The sequence below is a fragment of the Perna viridis genome, chromosome 5 (assembly GCF_037379345.1).
Source record: "Perna viridis isolate PV_CMFRI_1.1 ecotype Kerala chromosome 5, ASM3737934v1, whole genome shotgun sequence".
Lineage (NCBI taxonomy): Eukaryota > Metazoa > Mollusca > Bivalvia > Mytilida > Mytilidae > Perna > Perna viridis.
The window spans coordinates 48,789,834-48,813,500 of record NC_142449.1 but is presented as its reverse complement, the minus strand read 5'-3'; the positions used below and the strand labels follow the sequence as shown (position 1 = coordinate 48,813,500).

Below are 23,667 nucleotides of genomic sequence, written 5' to 3'. Positions count from 1 at the left end.
TTATAATTAACAAGAAGAAGACTTTCTTCGTTAAGTAAATTTAAATACCAATTAAATGTTATGTAACTGAAGTTTTAAGTGGGAAAAAAGAAAACTTGGGTATACAGTTTTCACTTGACCCTTAATGGATTGGGTATACAGTTTTCAAACATTTATTCAAATACATGTAACAGTAAATGATATACATGCATTTGTAGGAAAAAGGAAAGATCATGAGTCTCAGTGTTCATTCGCTCCTATTCCATGCCCCCATAGTGAAGAGAGATGTGGGAAATTCCGGAAAGCTGAATTAGAATCACATTTGGAAGTGTGTGCATATATGTCATGTAACCACAAGTTAAAAGGTATGATAAAGAAAGAAAGAATAGATATGGTGAAACACAACAAATGCTTATAACCTAAATACAAAATAGTAAATACTTTCAGAGATCATCAAAAGGTCTTTAACAAGTGTAAACACACCTTTAAAATAAGCTCTGTAAGACCACAACAACATTAGTAATAAAATTCAAGGTAACAGAACAATGACACTTCTTCAAAATCGAGGTAAAAAGTAAAATAATGACATAAAGATCATTTGAAGCAACTGTTCGATCATAAGTACAATTATCTTTGTAAATGTTTTAAATTCACTTTTTATCATCACTTACAAAACGTACATGCATTTTTTTATATTCAAGCAGAACTTCAAAAAAAAAAAAAATACATCCATCCAGCAAAAAAAATTGTGCACCAAAGACTAGTCAATATTCTAGTTTTGAAAGAAACAGAAAAAATATGAGATATGGTTTAATACCTATTAGACAATGAGAAGATAGCCAAATCTTGAAATGAAGATATCAGCCTGTTATAAATGGGATGAAAATTATTCAAGGTAACCAAGGTTTGAGTGGTAATCAAAAGATAGAGACTAGACATGGAAAACACACATACAACAAAGAACATAAAAGAACCAAAATAACACAGAGAAACAAAAGTAAATGAGCAACTCGTAACCTCACAGTGTATGACCTTATTGGTCCCATGGTAAAAAGAAAACAAGGCTCCTGGCTTCAAGAAATATAATAAATGCACAATATCATTTGGTCATGAAAAAAAATCTCATTCTGTTTTCTTGTTTACATTTGAAACATTATACACAAGTATAAATTTGGACTTGTCATGTTTTTTGTTGTTTCATCTACATGTTTTATAAATACTTATTTAGGATGTGAGTTTGCTGGTACCAAGGACCAAATGATAGAACATTTAGAAATCTGTGGTTACAGAGGTCTACAGAACAGTGTTACTATTCAAGATTTTAATCTCCAGGTATTGATACAAGCTTATTATACATACTGTGTAAAATATTGTTTCCAAGGTATTTTAGTGTTTATGTAAAGCCAAAAAAATAATATTAGTCTTGCTTCCTGCTACAAGTGAAAAAATAGGGTTGATAGATAGGGAAATTATTTTATTTTTCAAAAATTGATTGATTCAATAGGGAAACAATTTAAACTTGACCCGAAAAGGCCATAAAATGTTTTGGGTAGGCACAAAATAATCAGGTAACTAGAGTAGCAGGAAACAGACATATTTGGTGTTTTTATGCCTTTAATCAATTCTTCCAATTGTCTTAAGTCATACATAAATAACAATTGATTTATGAGTTTTTTCAGTTTGTATTTAGTGTCAATCTCTGTAAGAATCAGGCAGTGGGTGAAACATGGTATGAAAAACCCACCACATAAAATGACTATTTGCACCATCAGAATCAAGGAACAGAGACCAGATTTTCCATATCATTTTGGTAAACTGATTTATAATTTCATTGAAATGCACTGAAAATGAAGATTTCAAGGGCAGATAACTGTGTTTAAAACCTCATTTGTTGAACATTGTATTGGAAAATTTCAGAACAAGTCCAGTGATGCAGGGATCAAAAAATGAAACTATCCTTGATTGAAATTATATTCTGTCAGATAGGTGGTTTTTTTACATGAATGTTTCTGATTTTTTCCCATTTTGCCTGATTCTTACAAAGACTTACACTTTAGGTTTGTACTACATTGCTTTTACTTTTTAGTAGCATTAAGAACATAGAAGTTGAATTTAACCACATTGTTAGCAGGGTCTTTTTAAACACCAATTATACATGTATTTACTTTAAATCTGTATCATGTAATAATCTTACTGAAAAAAAAAAAACAATTCAGTGTTATCAATGTACAAAAATGTAGTAATAATGTGATGTTTCCTCATCTTAAACTGTAGCAATGCCTCATATCTTGATGAATACTTGAGGTTGTCAAATAATTGTATGTACGTAATTTTTATGAGATACAAATTTATTTTCTTACGGCAGGACGCACCTTGCCATCGAAGTTCAACAGGCTAACCATTACTACACCTATTTGGGGATGACTAGTTGTATAATGGTTAGCGTGTTGGACTTTTGTGGCTAGAGATGTGGTAAGGAGATGAGTTCATATGTCATAAATATAACATATTATATTTACTGTGAAAAGCTGAAAAAAAAATGAAAAATGTGGTGTATAGCTAATTTACAGTAGAAAATTCCCTGTATAACGATTAATTTTTAAACATTATTATATTATATGAACTATTTTTAGACAAGACTGTTAGAAGAGAACAATAAGGAATTGAAGGATCGTATTGAGTTACTAGAGAACAGAGTAAACAAGTTGGAAGGTGGTAAATCAACACTTCAAAGTCAACTTGATACATGTATTAGGTACAGTTTTGTATGCTGACTATGTATGTTCACTTAATCTGAACCAAATAATACCTAAGCTTGAGAATATTTTTAACTATTTGTGAAGTCATGACATTTGTAATATTTGTATGTTTGCTTTAAAAGTTAACTATTCTGAATTATGCAAGGGCTTAAATGATAGGCCCTCTGCTGGTCCGATGCAATGCTGCAGGAGCACTAAGCTTGTTGTAAAAGACGTTTTAATAGCACACAGAACCCTGTCCACAGAGCAACTGGGTTGCATGCTGGGGTCGTCAGTCCATAATTTGGAAAACCTGACTGCAAACCATATTAGTGCACCATGTTGGGGAAAATGCCATGTTCCTTACACGTAAGAGTACTTCTATTAACAATATAAAAAGCACCCTATTCATTGTTTAGGCAACAAATACTGCCTCCTTCTCTCATTTATTTTATAAAAATTGGCCTGGTAACCAAGAAATAAACTTTGAATGGCCATAAGATGCATGACTTGTCTTGTATTTTTTTTTAGAGAAATGCAGTCCTTACAGTCTAAGTATGATCTTCTACAGTCGACTCTTGAGCAGCTGATGACAAATAGAAACAGAAGATCTTTTGGATCACCAGGGGGCGCTGACAGTTCAGGGATTAGGTCAAGGTCAAATAGCTCAAGCAACTTGAGTAAGTATTCTGTTTGATGAGAATAAGAATTTATTGTGAAGGATATCAACCTACTTACTGTACTAATTAAAATTTCATCATTCAGATTAGAAGGGTTATGTTAAATTTTTTGGAAGTTTTTTATGTGTACCTTATTGATCTTATTTGAAATATAAACCAACTTTGAGTAGAGTGATTACTACCTTGGTGGTCTCCTGCTGGCCTGGATTACAGGTGTTTGAAACCTTTAACTTTCACTGGAGTGTTTACTACCTTGGTGGTCTCCTGCTGGTCTGGATTGCAGGTGTTTGAAACCTTTAACTTTCACTAGAGTGTTTACTACCTTGGTGGTCTCCTGCTGGTCTGGATTACAGGTGTTTGAAACCTTTAACTTTCACTAGAGTGTTTACTACCTTGGTGGTCTCCTGCTGGTCTGGATTGCAGGTGTTTGAAACCTTTAACTTTCACTAGAGTGTTTACTACCTTGGTGGTCTCCTGCTGGTCTGGATTGCAGGTGTTTGAAACCTTTAACTTTCACTGGAGTGTTTACTACCTTGGTGGTCTCCTGCTGGTCTGGATTGCAGGTGTTTGAAACCTTTAACTTTCACTAGAGTGTTTACTACCTTGGTGATCTCCAGCTGACCTGGATTACAGGTGCTTGAAACCTTTAACTTTCACTAGAGTGTTTACTACTTTGATGGTCTCCTGCTAGCCTGGATTACAGGTGTTTGAAACCTTTTAACTTTCACTAGAGTGTTTACTTCCTTGGTGGTCCCTTGCTGGCCTGGATTACAGGTGTTTGAAACCTTTAACTTTGAATAGAGTGTTTACTACCTTGGTGGTCTCCTGCTGGCTGGGATTGCAGGTGTTTGAAACCTTTAACTTTCACTAGAGTGTTAAATACCTTGGTGGTCCCTTGCTGACCTGGATTACAGGTGTTTGAAACCTTTTAACTTTCACTAGAGTGTTAACTACCTTGGTGGTCACCTGCTGACCTGGATTACAGGTGTTTGGAACCTTTTAACTTTCATTAGAGTGTTAAATACCTTGATGGTCTCCTGCTGACCTGGATTACAGGTATTTGAAACCTTTAACTTTCACTAGAGTGTTTACTACCTTGGTGGTCTCCTGGTGACCTGGACTACAGGTATTTGAAACCTTTTAACTTTCACCAGAATGTTTACTACCTTTGTGGTCTCCTGCTGGCCTGGATTACAGGTATTTGAAACCTTTTAACTTTCACTAGAGTGTTTACTACCTTGGTGGTCTCCTGCTGGCCGGGATTACAGGTATTTGAAACCTTTTAACTTTCACTAGAGTGTTTACTACTTTGGTGGTCCCATGTTCGCCTGGATTACAGGTGCTTAAAACCTTTTATCTTTCACTAGAGTGTTAACTACCTTGGTGGTCCCTTGCTGGCCTGGATTACAGGTGTTTATGGGGTTGATCCCAGCCTGATTCACATCAAAGACTTTTAAATTGGTAGTCACTGCTTCTCTATCAACTTTTGCATATAAGGAATAGAATAATTGGCTGGTTTGGAGTCAGAATTATATGTCCAAGTTGAATGACAAACTGTGACATGCCTACATGGGGCCTATTGGCTCTTGTTTCTTTGAGGTAGCACATTAAATATTTAGCTCAGCATGCCCAAATAGTACAAAGTGTGTTTTATTGATTAAACATGTTGGTCCTTAAATACATTATATAACTGCCATTGGACATGAAATTTAAACAATTTAGTAAAATATTGAAGTGTTTAAGTACCTAATTGCTGTCCTGTTTTACTGTAAAACTGATCAGTATTAATGAATGAATTAAGAGTTATTCCCCTTATTTTATGTTCAAAGTGTAATAACTCTGGATCAGCAGAATAGTTTCTAAATTGTACTTAAATTACATACATGTATACTTAGTTATAGATATTGAAGCATAAGTCTGAAAGATTCAGTTATCATTATTTTTTATATCGCCACTTGCTAGAGCTATATAGTAATCATGGTGTCTGTTCGTCTGTTTGTCCATTCATCCATTTGTCCATCCACAATTATCTCTTCAGCTACTTAACACAGCAACTTGAAATTTTTAATGAAGCTTTATATAGGTATGTCATATGGTTGGATTAATATTCAGACAAAAACAACATCATCTTCTTGTTTTACAACTTATATTATAACTCAGATTATATACTGACCATATTATGGTTACTGCATTGGGGAGCATGTTTATTTAATTTCTATATAAAATTGGAGCATATAAGATACATGTTCTTTATCAAAACATTTAGACATTTTGTAATTTTATTTTCAACAGTTAAATATTATGGTAACATATTTAATAAAACATGTTATTTTCTGTACTTTTTTCTTTCATCTTATTCGTAATGAAAATGCAACTTGCAAATTACCAAATATTCTGCCTTATGAGCATTTATACAATTACAATACACTTGTATCTTTTTTAACTGTTCTCTTGTCATCTGCAAGTTGAATCTTTTTTGTATTTTATTTTTTGGATCAGTTTATTTACTAGTCTTTGAAGTCAAAACAAAACATACATAACCACTCAACAAGTGTGTGTTAAAATGTAAATTGTACACGTACCTTGTCCGTCAAATTTTGTCATCATTATCTTAACTCCCAATGAATGGATTGATTTCAAATTTGGTGTATGGCTTAATATATATATGCCGTATGTTGTTAGTGATTTTGGTTGCTGTTTGATTACAACCTCCTGTACAAATAGGGGTATTCCTAGCACAACAACATGTGGAGCTCCATTTTTTATCATGTAATACATTCAGTTGAGGCCAGATCTTCAGGAAAGACGTAACATTTTTATCATGTAATACATTCAGTTGAGGCCAGATCTTCAGGAAAGACGTAACATTTTTATCATGTAATACATTCAGTTGAGGCCAGATCTTCAGGAAAGACGTAACATTTTATCATGTAATACATTCAGTTGAGGCCAGATCTTCAGGAAAGACGTAACATTTTATCATGTAATACATTCAGTTGAGGCCAGATCTTCAGGAAAGACGTAACATTTTATCATGTAATACATTCAGTTGAGGCCAGATCTTCAGGAAAGACGTAACATTTTATCATGTAATATATTCAGTTCAGGCCAGATCTTCAGGAAAGACGTATCATTTTTATCATGTAATACATTCAGTTGAGGCCAGATCTTCAGGAAAGACGTAACATTTTTATCATGTAATACATTCAGTTCAGGCCAGATCTTCAGGAAAGACGTAACATTTTTATCATGTAATACATTCAGTTCAGGCCAGATCTTCAGGAAAGACGTAACATTTTTATCATGTAATACATTCAGTTGAGGCCAGATCTTCAGGAAAGACGTAACATTTTTATCATGTAATACATTCAGTTGAGGCCAGATCTTCAGGAAAGACGTAACATTTTATCATGTAATACATTCAGTTGAGGCCAGATCTTCAGGAAAGACGTAACATTTTATCATGTAATACATTCAGTTGAGGCCAGATCTTCAGGAAAGACGTAACATTTTATCATGTAATATATTCAGTTCAGGCCAGATCTTCAGGAAAGACGTATCATTTTTATCATGTAATACATTCAGTTGAGGCCAGATCTTCAGGAAAGACGTAACATTTTTATCATGTAATACATTCAGTTGAGGCCAGATCTTCAGGAAAGACGTAACATTTTTATCATGTAATACATTCAGTTGAGGCCAGATCTTCAGGAAAGACGTAACATTTTTATCATGTAATACGTTCAGTTGAGGCCAGATCTTCAGGAAAGACGTAACATTTTATCATGTAATACGTTCAGTTGAGGCCAGATCTTCAGGAAAGACGTAACATTTTATCATGTAATACGTTCAGTTGAGGCCAGATCTTCAGGAAAGACGTAACATTTTTATCATGTAATACATTCAGTTGAGGCCAGATCTTCAGGAAAGACGTAACATTTTTATCATGTAATATATTCAGTTGAGGCCAGATCTTCAGGAAAGACGTAACATTTTTATCATGTAATACATTCAGTTGAGGCCAGATCTTCAGGAAAGACGTAACATTTTATCATGTAATACATTCAGTTCAGGCCAGATCTTCAGGAAAGACGTAACATTTTTATCATGTAATACATTCAGTTGAGGCCAGATCTTCAGGAAAGACGTAACATTTTTATCATGTAATACATTCAGTTGAGGCCAGATCTTCAGGAAAGACGTAACATTTTATCATGTAATACATTCAGTTCAGGCCAGATCTTCAGACGTAACATTTTTATCTGAAATCAATATATTCTTCAACTAAGAGGGAAAAATTGTAGCAATTAAGAAGAATTGTGACGTCTGTTTATTTCTATACTGAAACTATTTTGAATATTTGAACTCATTACTTGGGCCTTTTAGGAATTTATGTGCTTTATAATCTATGACTATGGTGCTTTACTTTTAAAATATCTATCAGGAACGCTTAGAAATGATTAAAATAGAAGGGGGATTCTAAACTCAGAAAAGTAAAGCATACTGCTAATGTCATCTCCTTGCTGAACTTTGACCCTGCCTTAGACCTTGATGAACTTTGCCCCTGCCTTAAACTTTGTTGAACTTTGCCCCTGCCTTAAACTTTGTTGCACAGCAAAGGAATTAACTAATTAGAACATGATATTCTGTCCATCTGATAGTTAACAGGCGTATCCCTGGATCTACATGTATATAGGGGATGATGTTGATTAAAACAATTTTTTTTATAAAGAAACATTATTTTAACATGTTAATGCTTATCTTGCTGCTTTCTTGTTTTGAGTTATCCTGTTCTTAACTTAAAATGTGTGTATGTAATGTATTAATACATGTTGTTTCCCCATTTGTATCTCTTAATATGGTACTGAATTATAGGTATCAGTACAAGTCAATCTCAGAATCATGCATATAAAGGAAAGAGCAATAAGTTTGTATACTGTAATAAATTTCAACTCTCTTAATCAATAAGCTACAATCTTTCTGAAAATCGTACATGTATTTGCAGTAAAATATAAATACAATGGAGGAAGTGAAATTTATCAGAACGATTAATTTGGATTCAATTTTTGTTCTAAATTTTATCTATTTTTATCACTTTTATCCAAACTCCTTTTACTTGTTTTGACATCACTAATCTGACATAATGGATACATTTGCACTATTTAGAAAGGCTGAAAGCTGACAAAAAGTAATGGTTTTCTGCCTGATTTTATGTCAGCCTGTAGTTACCGTCCTGGGACTGCAACTATTTTAATGCTGTCCATACACGACCCAAAATTTAACTTATGTAATTATAGTAGCATGGCATGATAACATCTCAAGAATGTACATTTCTCGTAACTATAATATTGAAATATTTATGCCTACAGAATATAAAAGATGTCTATGTAAAGAATTCTTTAAGTACGCTGGTCCAAAATCACTGAAGTACAAGAAGTTCAGAAATGTTCGGAATAAACAAAAATGGAGATGTGACTGACTTTAAATTGCAATAATAAAAACTTTATGACTCTTTAATGCAGAACTTTTTTCTCATTACTGCTGAGTGATTTTTCTCAAATTTGCAAAAATCAACAATTGCATTTTGCGCTAAAATGGCAAAAGGACAATGATAAATGCACTCAACAGTTTCTGAATAAACACTAATTGACTTTGAAAGGTTTATTTTTAAGGTTTCATGTTCTTTTCGATGGTTGAAGTTAATTATTTATGGGCACTCATCTCATCATGGAAACAACTTTTAGATAGACTTTGAAAAGATCTCAGGGTCTCAAGCAGTGCATAGGAAATTCAGTTTTAGTAAATATCAGATTTCAAATCTACATATATGGGTTAATTAACAGTGATACACATGTAAAAAGACAAATATATTATAAATAGTATTTTCACAGATCAAGATTCTCATTTCCGTTTTTATTATTTCAGGTGGTACAAAGAGGAGTCCAACCAGTACGATCAGAGAAGAACACTGGCAGATGCCTTTTGTATTTAAGTGTATAGGTACTCTAAAGTAGGTTCTTGTTTTAAAAAAACTTTAAATTACAGTGAAACTTGTCAAAACCAAACCTTAATTAAACTTAAAACCTGAATAATTCAAAAAAAGCTGTCTTAACCAAATCTTTCTAATACAAACCCCATTTACCCAAAAACCTGTCTAATCCAAACCCTTTCCATTTGCATCATTATCCAAGTACATTTAATTGTTAACCAGTTTAATACCCCATTTATTCAGCCCATCACTGCCCTTTTGAATTTCATTACAGCATGACTCATTGATGGATTGATTTTAAATTTGTTATGTGACTTTATATAGATAGTGCTTAAAAACAACTTTGTTTGATGTCCAATATTAGCCTCCTGTTTTGTTGGACATTACCACTTTCCAATAAATGGAATTGTGAGTAGGTTTTACCTAGCACAATAATGCTAACTACATATTATTTCTGATAGATATTTATTTGAACAGGTACCGGGCAGTGTAAGGTCATTAAGTCATGTGCTTGATAGTCAATTGTATGTTTGGTATAGGTTGTATATCAGTGGCTGACAATTTATCCCTTGCACCTTAGCTTTTACTCTAAACTCATCCAAAGTAAATAATGATGCCGAGGGAAGACTAAAGTTACCATCAGTACAGTACCTGAACCAATCCGTGCAACAAAAATTGTAATCGGTCATCAGTCACTGATCAGTTTCCGGTCAGTCATCGATCCGTCAAACCGGTGATCGCATCACATGACCACAGAGCGGTCACTGTATTTTACAGTTTTTATTGTTTTCTTTGTCAATTTTACACATATTTACATAATGTAATAGATTTAAACATCAAATTCATACTTTTATTTCAAACAGATCTTACGTCATTTTACATAACAAAATTGCGATCAGATCGGTCACCGGTCATTGGTCATCGAGCGATCCATCAGCGATCAATCAGTCAACAGTCATCGATCCGTCAAGTTGTTGCATGGATCAGTTCAGGGACTATAATATGTGTTACTGCATAAAGGGTAATTTAAAAAAATGAATCTTTTAACCAATTAAAATACTAGACATTCTTATTAGAGAATTGCTGTTTATTGACATAGCCTGTGAACTTTATCCAAATAGTTGGATTTGTGGTTAAAGAGTGATAATCCTGATGTATTTCATTGAAAAACAATATATTGTTAGATACCTATGTTTCATTAATTAATGGTAATTCTCTTAACAGACATTAATTTTGTAGAGGTCATAAAGATGTTGTATGGTGTTTGGCTGCCAGGAGATATACAGTGTTCAGTTCAGGATCAGACAGTATGATTAAAGTTTGGGATATGGAGAATCTATCTAAAGGCTGCATCAAAACTATGGACGGTCACACTGGAACGGTAAGTTTGAATCTATCTTAAAGGTGTATCAAAACTCTTGAAGGTCACACTGGAATGGTAAGTTTGACATTGCAAATCTTTCTTAAGGCTGTGTCAATTAAGCTATGTCAAAATTAAACAAGAAGTTGAATATGGAGATCCTGCTCCAAACTATGGAAGGTTATACAAAAATTGTAAATGAGATATGAAAAATCTGTCTAAAGGTTCTATCAACACTATAGAAAGTCATTCTTTGAGAATCTAGTCAGATTTGGTAAGTCAAAGGATGATAAGTTATATTATAGATGAATTGATTTTGAAGTGGATACCAATAAATTAAAAGTGTTCTGTTTTCCCTTTCGGTTTTTAAGGTAAGTGGTATCAGTATAACAAGTAGAGTGGATGAAGCTGTGTTGTGACCATCTTGTGCCTAAAAGCATCATGTAAACTAGCTAATGGTGTATTATAAACACAAATATCATTTAAGAAAAAAAATCAAAGAAACTCCATTTTATCATTGTTTTACCACGGGCTGGCCGTTTATTTGCATTGTTTTACCTCCAAGTGTTAGCAAGGGGTAAATAACAGCAAAAATGGCCAGCCTGTGGTAAACAATGAAAAAATGGAGTTTCTGGGATTTATTTCGTTTCAAATATGACTAGTTTCTTCATATTTTTTAATAGACATTGCCTATATGTTGCCCGAAATGTTGGTCATGTGTTTATCACTTTTTTACCATGGTTGTGGTCTAAAGAGCTTTGAATCATGCCATATTAGAATTGTAGGATGATTGACAGGAGAGTGTGTTTATGTTGTATAATGAACTGTAATATTTATTTATAGATACACACTATGAAACTTCATGAAGATTTTTTATATTCGGCTGGTGATGATAGATCAATAAGAGTTTGGAATTTAAAGACATACACAGAAGAAAAATGTATTGAGGTATTGATAACTATTACTGTATGCTTACCTATTCTATGATGTATCTAGTGTTATTTTTAAAGTTTCTAGTGATATTGTTGATTTTTTGATAGTAACTAACTAAATAACTAAATATATATTGATTCAAAAACAATTACAATAATTGGTCAAAACCCATATGTGCATAATACAATTTACAAAATAAATGTATACATACAAATAATTATACAGTAGTTGTGCATAAACATGTGTTAATGTTAAACTACAATGTAGAACCATTGAGATTGATGTACTATGACAAAATATGAAATTTATAGAAAAAAAAATGGAAAAAACAATAATAAAACAATATCATAGACCAGACCCATTTATATTTATTAACATTTATTTTACCCAGACAATACGTTTATTTCACAATAAAATTGGAAAAATGAAACCAAAGTTGTTGTTTTCGGTTGATAACAACCATTTATGTATGATGCTATTTTATTTGATGTATTTTTTTCAAATGCCCATGATAATATCATTGCTTTCAGTCGAAAACAGCCATTTATTATGATGCTGGTTTATATGATGTATTTTTTTTTTTCAGAATGCCCATGATAATATCATTAGTGCTATGGTTATATCAGAGGAATATATATTTACATCAACGTTCTCATTGATAAAGGTAAAAATAAGGTCAACATTCTCATTGATAATGGTAAAAATAAGGTCAACGTGCTCATTGATAATGGTAAAAATAAGGTCAACGTTCTCATTGATAATGGTAAAAATAAGGTCAACGCTCTAATTGATAATGGTAAAAATGACATTGTTTCTACCATCAAATAAGTACTGTGAAACCAGTTTTACTGAACCCTGGAAACATTTCTCTTTATGTCCAGGTTTTACATCAGTGACTTTGTTACCTTGAATGTAGCTCTGAATACAGGATGTTTCCCCAAGCAGAATTACCTCAGAATAATGCTTAATTCAAAACAAAAAAAAGTCGGGTTGCCACAGCATTTTTTGGTTCCCAAAGGTTTGATATTCTTCCCAAATCCAACGGGAGAGGACATTAATGAAAAAGAGTACAAAAATTGCTGTACAGTGTACATGTACCTATAAAAAAAACAAGATCTTTAATCAGATAGATGTTCTGTATAGTCAGGTTTAACTGTATATTTCAAACTTCAGGGATTGATTTCCCATAAAGTCCTAAATGTAATATTCGTAGTAATTATACCATGGAACTGCTACTTTCTCTTATGAATCATTACTTTCATCAAATTATGAAGGTACACCTTTGTGTGATCTAATACACAAAAATTTTCTTCATGAAATAAATTTTAGACCAATCAATTCTGTAAACTCAGAAATTGCAACTGACTTCAAATTGCAAAAAACTCATTACTGTTATATTTTCATTTATGTCGAATTTTTCTCAAAATGGACAAAATTAAAATCACAGTTTGGACTAAAATGGAAAGATCAAATTATATTATGCTCACAATAATTTCTGAATTTGCAGTATTTTTTTAATTGTATTTAGTCAAATGATTATTTTTATCATTCATATGCATGTTGTAAGCTTAAATTCTACATTATCATCATGAACAAGTAGACATATGTGTATCATATGAAGATAGTATTTGCTAATTAATTCATTCTTATTTTCAGGTCTGGGAGTTAAAATCTCTTACAATGAAGACAGTTATATCAGGATTACACCATTGGGTACGAGCTCTGGCACTCTCCAGTACAAAGGTAAAATAGTTTGAGTTGTTTCAGGGTGACAAAATTGGACACACAAGCTTTTATTCTCTGATACAAAATTATATACAATATATTGACTACAAACTGGTATAATGTATAATATATAAAATCTCTTAAGAAGAAAACTTGAGAAGGAAAAAAGAACTATTCACAGGATGTATGGAGTGATTTTCTAATTGCTAAAAGTGTCTGAATATTAAGCATAATATGAGGCAGGTATGACCTGAAAGAGGACAAAGGTATAAGTTAGGGAGGCAATATAGATAAATATGTCACTTCATAAAGTTGGGTGATGTCCAAGGTCCTTGAAGATTTGGAATGACTTTTCTACATGTTGAGTTGTCCTGTATTTTTACACAATCAGAACTACATGGTGTAAAAAGAAGTAGAAAAAAGAACAGGTATGAGAATATAACAAATGAACCAGCTTGAAGTCTAAATACATTATAGAAAATACTTTTAAAGATCACCAAAAAGTTTTCAACAAGTACAAGCACACTCTGAAACAGTAAAGATAAAGAAATCCACCAAAAACAGAAAGATAAAAAGTAAAATGATGTCCCAAAGACACATTAATGACCAACATCTCCTGATTAAATGACTAAATAACCTTGTGAATATTTTAATCAGCTACATATTTATTTCAGGATAGTTTATATAGTGGATCACATAATACAATAGATATATGGAATACTACAGAGCCATTCAATCTAAAGGGAAAGATTGATCATTCCTTTGGTTCAGTGTACTCTATAGCTCTAACACCCAGATATGTTGTAGCAGGTAGGCATCCAAGACATCTGTTAGAGCCCATTTTTTGCTCACCTGGCTGAAGGTCATGTGAGCTACTGCCATCACTTGGTGTCCGTCGTTGTTGTTGTTAACAATTTTTCAGAACTCCTTTCCTCTGACACTACTCAATCAATTGGAACCAAACTTGGAAGGAATGTTCCTTAGGGTATCCTGCATAGAATTGAAGTGGCAATTTTTTATCCCTGGAAAAACATGGCCACTATTACTAAAAATAGAACACAGGGGTCAGACAGTAGTTTTTCACTTATATCTGCAAAATCATTAGGTTTAGCCAAATTCTTAAAAAGGAAAGGTGTTCAGCTTGATGAGATATATCTGGTCAAATTTTCATTTTAATCTGATAAGCCATGTTAGAGTTATTGCCCTTTTTCAGTGTTTTATCCCTATTTTTAATGTCATTTCTTTCAAAAATCTCCTCTGAAACTTTCAGACAAATATGAACCAAACTTATTATGAGTATTCCTAAGGGTATTCTGCGTAGATCTAATTTGTGGATTTTTTATCTGTGGAAAAAAGTGGCTGATGTTACTAAAAAAAAAGAACAAAGGTGTCACAAGTTTTTTTTTCATATATCTCCGAAACTGTTTAGGTTTAGCCAAATTCTTTCCATTGCTGAAAAGTTTTTTATTACCGTATTCTTCTGTGTATACCACACACTTTCTTTCAACTTTTTCTTTGTTCCAGAAGGGGGATGCGCAGTATACACCAAAACAATGAGTTAATAGATTTTTTTTCTGGAGACAAAATTTTCAAGTCCATAATTACTGGAATCCTTTCATCTCAATGCAGTCTTCTGCTGGCGATTTTTCCTTGCTTCCCAGTGCGTGTTTTACATGGAAACTAACTTTTTTCGTCGATCTACCTTGCCAAGAAGGGGGTGCGTGGAATACACAGAAGAATATGGTATGAGGCCTGCAAAAGTGTCCCGGGATCAAAGTTGTCAGATGACTCTTTGTTAGAGTTATTGCCCTTGAAAGATGAAAAATGATGTTGTTTTTTTTTGTTTTTTGCTAATATCTTGAAAACTGTGATAGATATAAGGAAATTTTCAACCACTGAAATGATCCTTATGATATCATTGAGCAACTCCTTGTTAGAGTTATTGCACTTGAAAGGCAAAATTTATTAAGGTGAGCGATTCAGGCTCCTGGGAGCCTCTTATTTAAATCATAACTATTTGTTTTTATACAACGACAAAAAATTTGTGATCCTATAATGGTATGGTATTGTCTTCCACAAAGTGGCCACTAGGATTCTAGTCAAATTTTCATCCTGTGTCAAATGTCTAATCGCATTCAAACTTCAAACCTGTATCAAGTTTGAATGATGTATCCATACTTGCCCCAACTGTTCAGGGTTTAATCTCTGTAGTTGTATCAAGCTGCCCCCTGTGAAGCATTTTTTTCTATACCTTGACAGTACCAGTACACAGTACATCGTATTCGACATATTCACAAATTATTTTAAAAAGCTTGTGTTACTGCCATGGTTCAATAAGAGAAAACTTTATGAGATTTGAGTTTTATACCAATGTGCCCCTCATACTTGATTTTCTCACCTTTTCCAACAGGGGATGCTGTTGTATTCTGTTTCTTCTTTCTGTAACTCATTTTCATAAAAGAAACAATAAGGTTTTCCTTTGATGGTGGATTTTAGAAGGAAACTTTCCTTAAAAGGCAAAAAACCAATCCATTTTCATGAAAAATTGATTTATTTAGGGCAAAGGTTAGTGAGCATTACTGTTTATTGCTTTTTTGTACACTTTTATCATGTTGAAATATATATTTGTCATTTTTAATTGTTTTTTTAACACAGGAAGATGTTTTTTTTTTTTTTTTAAATGAAATCAATGCTTTGTTAATGACGAAATTTCCATGCATTTGAATGGTAGATCGGGACCCATTCTTATGAAACCACGGATTCATGTGATGAGAATTACATACCTTATTACTAAAGCAATCATAGTTAACTGTTATTATTTTCAGTTGGTAGAGAGGGGCAGCTTAGGTTGATTAAAAGGGAGAGGAGCACCTAGATGAATTAAAATGCCTTCTATTACTTAATTGTGTATGACCTATTTATGTACATGTATTATTTCTCTGAACAGGGACCTACAATAGATTGGTACAAGTATTTGATATATCCACTTATCAGCATGTATCCACACTGAAGGGTCATATTGGTACTGTAATTGATTTGGCCCTTTCTAATTCTGGTCGGTTTCTTATTTCTGGATCAGCTGATTTGAAAGTCATGGTGAGAATAGAGCTTGAGTTGTTATTGTTGTATTGTAAACCAACTTATTTTCACATGGACAGAAAAATATAAAAAATAAAAGCCTCCTTTGGTAGTGTCTTAACTTGGTAATTGACACAGTGACAATTTTTGTTGCTTAAAAATAGGTTGTCATGAATATGTGAATTTTTCAGGAGTGTTATAAACTGATTTTGTACGACAGGTTGGTTTACAATACATTTTGTGTCTAAATGTAGTGTTTTAAGTTAGAAGTTTAAAAAGAACACATTAGGCTGAAATATTTGAAAAGCAAATAATTAGTATAATCAACCTTATAACCCCATCAGGATTATACCTTGTACTATTATTAACTTCTATTTTGTAACATTTGTACAGTTTTTAATTTGTGTTTAACACTGCACAGGATTTATTTCCTTGTAACTGTTTAACAAAATTGACAAAGTCATTATAGTGTGTTCTTTTTAGACTGCTCTTCATTTCTTTTATTTTTTAAATTTATTGATTAGTTGTATTTTTTGGTCTATCTTTAGGCACATATAACCAGAGTATACACATCTTTAGTTGTACAAGTTTCCAGCATGTGCACACTTTGACTGGTCACATGGGAACAATTTACAGTCTAGTTACCTCCCTTAAAGGTCGCTTCCTGTTCTCTGCATCAGGTGATCAGAGTGTTCAGGTGACAACTTATTGTAATTATATATTGTCTGCTTTTATATAATTCATTATTAATTTTCTAAATCTTCACATCAATTTATGTAGTTTTACACAAGTTGAATTTCGAGTTACTGTGAAAGTACTTAAATTCGTGGTTACTAATTTTTGTGGATCAGGGTAGAAACTCAAGCTTGTGGAATCTTGAATTTGTGGCTTTGAAGTTTATTGCATACACATAAATGAGAATCTCTTATTCATTGTAAATCAAATTTCATGGTTTGGTGTTCCCACAAAAACCATGAAAATTGGTACCCCATGATAAATAGTACTTTCACAGTAAGCTTACATGTATATTTTTATGGTGTAAGTTTGACTCAAATTCAAACTCAACTTTTAACTCAAAATGATTTTTTGTTCTGTCTCTGTTGAGTAGAATTCTTACATGTTGATTGAGGTCGAAATATGCACATGCTACATTTGTTCTACCCCTGCTTCAAAGGAGATGGGGGTTTACTGTTTTATCCTTGTAAGTGTGTCCATAACAGTGTTTTCCATTACAGTCGGTTAAAACTTTTAACACATTCTTCCTGTAGGTATATATGTGCCGTATGTAGTGGAACCCATTTTTGGAAAAATTCCACAACCTCTTGTTAACTGAGACATAGTTTGTTTTTGACTATATTTTTTAAAGTAGAAATTTTTGTCTCACTTTTCTCAGAAAAAACTCATCACAGCTGTTTGAAATTTTAAAACATTCTACCTGTTGGTATGCTATATGTAGGGCTGTAGGGCTGTTGGTATGCTATATGTAGGGAGACATATTTGGAAAAATGTGAAGAACAACTTGCAGTTTACTGATGACTTTGTTTATTTTCCTTATATCATGATTGAAAGCAGGGGTATCACTAGTAAGCCATAGCTCACAGATTTCTTGTTTTGCCTTTTATATCAATAATTGTATACAATATGCAAAAGTTTGTACATTTTTGTGTATCCAACACCATTCACCAATGTTTATTTTATCAAGTTTACTTAGGTCTTCATCTATTCTGTCTCAAACTTTAAAGGAATTACTGACATTAGAATGATTAATGCTGTAATTACTGACATTAGAATGATTAATGCTGTAATTACTGATGGCTGGTTTTTTTTTTCAGGAAAAACTACAACATATGTTTTTTTTTGTTTTTTGTGTGTGTATGTGTGTTTAGGCCCACATTAAAAAACATGAAAACCAGATGTTTAGGATTAATAAATTAATTCATGCAAAAAAGAATCAAATTGTATAAAAACATATAACAGACCTAAACATGTGTTACCCTCTGCTTTTAACCATATAAAAACATATATTTCCATGTCAGACCTAAACATGTGTTACCCTCTGCTTTTAACCATATGAAAACATATGTTTCATTTTTTTGTGTGTAGTACATTGAGAGAACTGTGGTTTGTGGATTAGTGATATTCGTGTGTTTCCTGTCTTGACCAAACCACAAATGAGAATCCGAAAGAAAGGTTATCTACATTGAAAAATGATGGACCAATGATCTACTAATGTACATTTTCCTGTATCCTGTCCATGGATTACATTCTTTTGATTATCACTATAACTTTGGTTCCCTTGATTACTCTTTAACAACAATGCAACAGAACAAATATTGTTATTTTGTTAATGTATGTATTCTTTGATTTTTTTTATTACATTGACAACAATCTGGAAGTTTATGCAATATTTCCCTTTGTAGGTTTGGGACCTTGAGAATATGCTCCCTATACAAACATTACAGAGACACGATGGTAGTGTCAATGCTGTAACCGTGGTCGGAGATTTTATGTTGTCAGGATCAGAGGATAAAGAAATCAAGGTATATATCTATGTTAATGTCACTCTTTATAGAGGAGAAGGGGATTGAGTTCTAAGACAATTTTTTTAGCTCAACTGTCCATAGGCAATCACTTGGCATCGTTCATCTTCATTAACTATTTTTCGAACATCTTCTCCTCTGAAACTACTAAATTGATTATAATGAAACTTAGTGTGATTGTTTCGAAGGGTATCCTGCACAAAATGACCTTTTGGATTTTGGATCCATTGAAAAAAAAACATTGCTGCCGTTACTAAATATAGAACATAGTGGTCAGACAGCAGTTTTTCTCATATATCTCCAAAATCCTTAGGTTTAAACAAATTCTGACATAGGTAAAAGTATTCAGCATGATGAGATCTATCTGTGGTCAAATTTTGGTGAAAATCTGTTGACCCATGTTGGTGTTATTGCCCGTTTTGGACGTTTTTTTGCTGCTTTTTATGTTATTACTTTCTGAAGTCTTCTCCTTAGAAACTACTATACAGAATTCAATGAAAGTTAGTCTTGCACAGAATGACTGCTGGGATTTTTATTGTTACTAAAAATAGAACATAGTGATCAAAATACATTTTTTTTTTTTAAATAATTCAAAAACCGTTGAATTTAACAAAATTCTGGTAGAAGGTAATATTGTTTACTGTCAGAAGAATGACACTTATCCTGAAATTTTCAAAATTATTTGTCACTTGATGTAGGAGTTTAGCACCTGAAATAGATTTCTTTGGTGTTTTTTCATGTGTATGTGTATTTTTACTTTTTATTGCTCCAAAAAAGGTGATAATGCTTTTAAAAAATGTTATAAATCCAGTAAAAATCACGGGAGTCTCTTAACTACTGAAGTAGCATTCAAAATGGAAGATGAAGTTATCGTTTTTAAAAAAGATAGTATCGAGAGCTTTTGAAAGATATTGGTAAACCCGAATATTATTTTGGTTTGAACAGATGATCTTTATTGAATGAAACTTAAATTATTTTCAGGTTTACAGATACTTCCAAATGCAGATGGGATTTGCTTTACAGGGTGTGACTTAGTTCCAGTCTCAATTGTCTGTATCAGAGTATAAAAATCTCTCCTAACTAGTGTTACATGCTTGGTCCAGTTACTAAACAGGCTGGTGACTGAAGACCTTGCTGAAGTCTGTGTTACACTATACACATTCTTAAATGTGAACTTGTAGTGGTCCAATGTATTAAAATTTGCTAGCATAATATTGAATAAAGTTTAGTGAGGAACTTTTTGATTTCTAAAGGGTGCTGGCTAGGTTCAAAGTTGATGGACTTATAGAACTAAATCTGAGATGAGTATTTGGTTTTTATAAAGATAATGTTGATAATAGTAAGTCATAGGGAATTTTTAACAAAATAGATATTTATAATAAGTTAAGCTTGATCTTATCCCTCAGAAAATCAAATGGTTCTTCCTTTGCCATTAATTGCCAGTTTACTGCACTGTTATGAACAATACCTTCATGTAAATATTAGCTATGTGAGTTATAGATTATATAGTACTCATTCAAGTGCAATCTTTTTTTTTCTAATCACGTATTAAGATCTTTGAAACTAGTTTTAGGCATTTTCATTTTGTTTTGATAATGTTTTGTCATATACGTTCAATCCAATTAATTCCATTAACTGTTTTAGCTTGCAATTATGATAGTTGAAATATTGCTTCATGCTTTAGAATTATTTTAAGGGCTTAAGCATACCAACTACACAATTGTTTTACTAATCCTTATTCACCGATGAATGGTCCTTGATTATTTAATTGCTATCAGGTTTTTTCACTGAAAAATAATTAACTAGGTGTCAAGGTTCTGTTAGCATAGAAAAAAAGAATTAAAATTAAAGCTGCATTAGGTGTCATTTTCGTAAATTTTTGTTTCTGTTGAAATATGCCTTAACTTCGAATTATTTCTACTAAATTGTACTTTTCCTGTATAATTTCATTCTATATCCACAAATAAAGTGTGTTAAATACATGAAATAGGTGTCTATATATTTATTGTCTTGCAAGACAAAAATCGACCTAGATAAATTTGTATGCATGTGACTTCTGGTGACCTTAATCCACACATGTGCTGTAAGGGTCGCTTTTTTAAAAACAAATCTGATTGCAAAGTGAAAGTGGTTAATCAGTGGCAAGGAAGACTGTCGGACTCAAGCCGTAAAAGAAAAAAGTTGGAATATAATGCAGTGATTGTTTTGAAATTTACATATTGTGATATAATGTGTCACAAATATCGTCCGTAAATGTCATTATTTATTTGAAAGCTAATCAAGAAATAGATGAAATAAAATGAAACAAGCCACATGTTTACCTGTATATCTGCTATTATTATTTTTTTACCAACGTAAAGTATTTTTAACCCAGGTTAATGTCCTGTCGGCAATCTTCGTTAGTAATGGCGAAAAATAATTAGATCTGAGCTATTGATCTTCTTTGGTTGAAAAAACCATGGTTTTCACAATATTCTGTAGGTATTATGGACATTTATTGCTTCCAATTGCATTACTACAAATTTATTTAAATTTTATCGGCAAAATTCAGTAGAATCAATACTGAACAAATTTGACAGCTAATGCAGCTTTAAGTAAAAAAATATTATAGCTTGAGTTATCTCCCTTTTACCTCAGAAACTAAGACAGAACAGTGGGCATCTTTATTTTTGCAATCAGGACATAAATGAAGGATTATTTTAACACAGGTTTCTGTACTAGAAAAAAGAAGTAGTGTATTAATTATGAATACAATTACTAGTATCACCCATTAATAAATAATCATGGACATTGAAATAATATCAAAATTTCATATCGGTTAGAAATATAAGTACAAAAGGTATTTGAATGTTTCTTTTTACCATAGAAAGTACCACATCTTCTTATAAAGGTATAAATACACAGTATTGTTTTTGATATGTTAGAAGAGATTCCTGTATAGTATATTTGTCTTCCTGTTGAAGAGTGATTAAAGGTGCATTTGGGCTTATAAAGGTCTGATTTGACCATTTTTTTATTATTTTTTTAATATATATTTTAAAGAAATTAGTTTGAAAAAAAAGATATATCCACTTTAACTGGTTAATTTTATTAAAGTGTGTAGTTTTGATATTTTGCACATTTCATTGATAGAGATCATTTTTGAAAAAAACATAGTTTTTAAGATTTCTTTTTAAAATGATGGTAAAGAAGTTATGCCTATTCACATTTGCTGTAGTAAGCAAGTTTAAAGTTATAAACAGTCAAAATTTCCTTTACATGGAATGATTTAAAAAGAATAATAGTACATTTACTGGTACTTAATGGTTTGTGTTGGCATTTAAGACCTGTACAAAAGGCTGAGCTTTAAGTAACAAACTTGTTTTAAAGTCAGTATTTTATGAAATCATATTAATGTGGCATATAGTTCATTTTATTATTGTTATGTACAATTTTTATAAATTGTAATTTTTTAAATAAAATATTTTCATAAACATTTGCCTTTCTTATATATACAGTAAAAGTGCAGCACAAAGTATGTCAACAATCCCTCCCAGTGATTTGTTGGCTTAAGTAACTACTACTTTCATAATAATCAGTAGGGTTATACAAATGTATATATTCAGATGGACTAAACATGCCATAATCTGATGAAGTATACCATTCTTTCTTTCAATATTTGCTAAATATTCACTTCTCCTAATTAAAATGCCCCAACATCTTTAATGGCTATTATTTGTCAGCTTGAGTTGTTATTGTTGTATTGTAAACCAACTTATTTTCACATGGACAGAAAAATATAAACAATAAAAGTCTCTTTGGTAGTGTCTTAACTTGGTAATTGACACAGTGTCAATTTTTGTTGCTTAAAAATAGGTTGTCATGAATATGTGAATTTTTCAGGAGTGTTATAAACTGATTTTGTACGACAGGTTGGTTTACAATACGTTTTGTATCTATATGTAGTGTTTTAAGTTAAAGTTTAAAAAGGACACATTAGGCGGAAAGTATGTGATTGAATTTGAAACACTGTCAAAATTTAACATGACCTGAAAGTTGTTTTTAGACCAAACATCTATATCACATTAATGTTATCTGGCTCAAAATTCAATTGACTGTTAAGCAATGAGGATCTTTTTTTTTCGAAGAATTATTGCAAAATTTATTAGTAAATGTTTTCAGCTAAGGTCTATAATTAATTTCTCGACCTATATTATATATACAGTTTCTAACTAGTCATGTTGTTATTGGGTTGTTACAGTTGAATCTGCTACCTGTTATGTATTTCTTTACTTTCATTTTACTTGTCACCTGTAACTTTATCTAGACATGTTAATTGAACGGAAAACCTGACCGCAAACCATAGTGGTGCACCGTGTTGGGAAAGATGCCACGTTCCTCGCACGTTAAAGAACCCTACTGTGGTATTCCCCCTGAGTAGGAACCATAGGGCTCCGCCACAGGAGGCTAAATTGCCCGACCCTACCCACCTCTCCCCATTTCCAGTGGCAATCAAAATTTGTCGACCCCATTGTCCTTGTGTCCCACCCCTTTTTCATTTCATCATTTCATGTTCATTTTATCATCAATTTCATGTTCATCGTCTGAATATAGCTGAAATATTGCTGCCTCGGACGTTAAAACCCAACAAACAAATAAACATCAT

At 32.3% G+C, this 23,667-nt stretch overlaps 1 protein-coding gene across 5 annotated transcripts in view; it reads left to right on the top strand.

Moving 5' to 3' along the window:
- LOC148618061 (E3 ubiquitin-protein ligase TRAF7-like) overlaps nucleotides 1-22,497 on the top strand; it is a 33,494-nt gene extending 10,997 nt beyond the window's left edge. Inside the window, exons 3-15 of one of the 5 annotated variants that reach the window (XR_015922621.1) lie at nucleotides 198-344; nucleotides 1,208-1,311; nucleotides 2,613-2,734; nucleotides 3,249-3,397; nucleotides 9,323-9,407; nucleotides 10,626-10,767; nucleotides 11,590-11,694; nucleotides 12,266-12,343; nucleotides 13,336-13,422; nucleotides 14,079-14,214; nucleotides 17,031-17,192; nucleotides 18,903-19,022; nucleotides 20,004-22,497. Coding sequence is in view for 2 of the 5 variants with exons in the window: in XM_088585913.1 (XP_088442039.1) it covers nucleotides 198-344; nucleotides 1,208-1,311; nucleotides 2,613-2,734; nucleotides 3,249-3,397; nucleotides 9,323-9,407; nucleotides 10,626-10,767; nucleotides 11,590-11,694; nucleotides 12,266-12,343; nucleotides 13,336-13,422; nucleotides 14,079-14,214; nucleotides 17,031-17,179; nucleotides 18,903-19,022; nucleotides 20,004-20,057 (1,478 nt within the window). In the remaining 3 variants the exon portion in view is untranslated. Of the gene's footprint in view, nucleotides 1-197; nucleotides 345-1,207; nucleotides 1,312-2,612; nucleotides 2,735-3,248; nucleotides 3,398-9,322; nucleotides 9,408-10,625; nucleotides 10,768-11,589; nucleotides 11,695-12,265; nucleotides 12,344-13,335; nucleotides 13,423-14,078; nucleotides 14,215-16,351; nucleotides 16,501-17,030; nucleotides 17,193-18,902; nucleotides 19,023-20,003 lie in introns of those variants that run through there. The other 4 variants (XR_015922619.1, XR_015922620.1, XM_088585913.1 and 1 more) reach the window with 4 other exon arrangements.
- The last annotated feature ends 1,170 nt before the right edge of the window (nucleotides 22,498-23,667 follow it).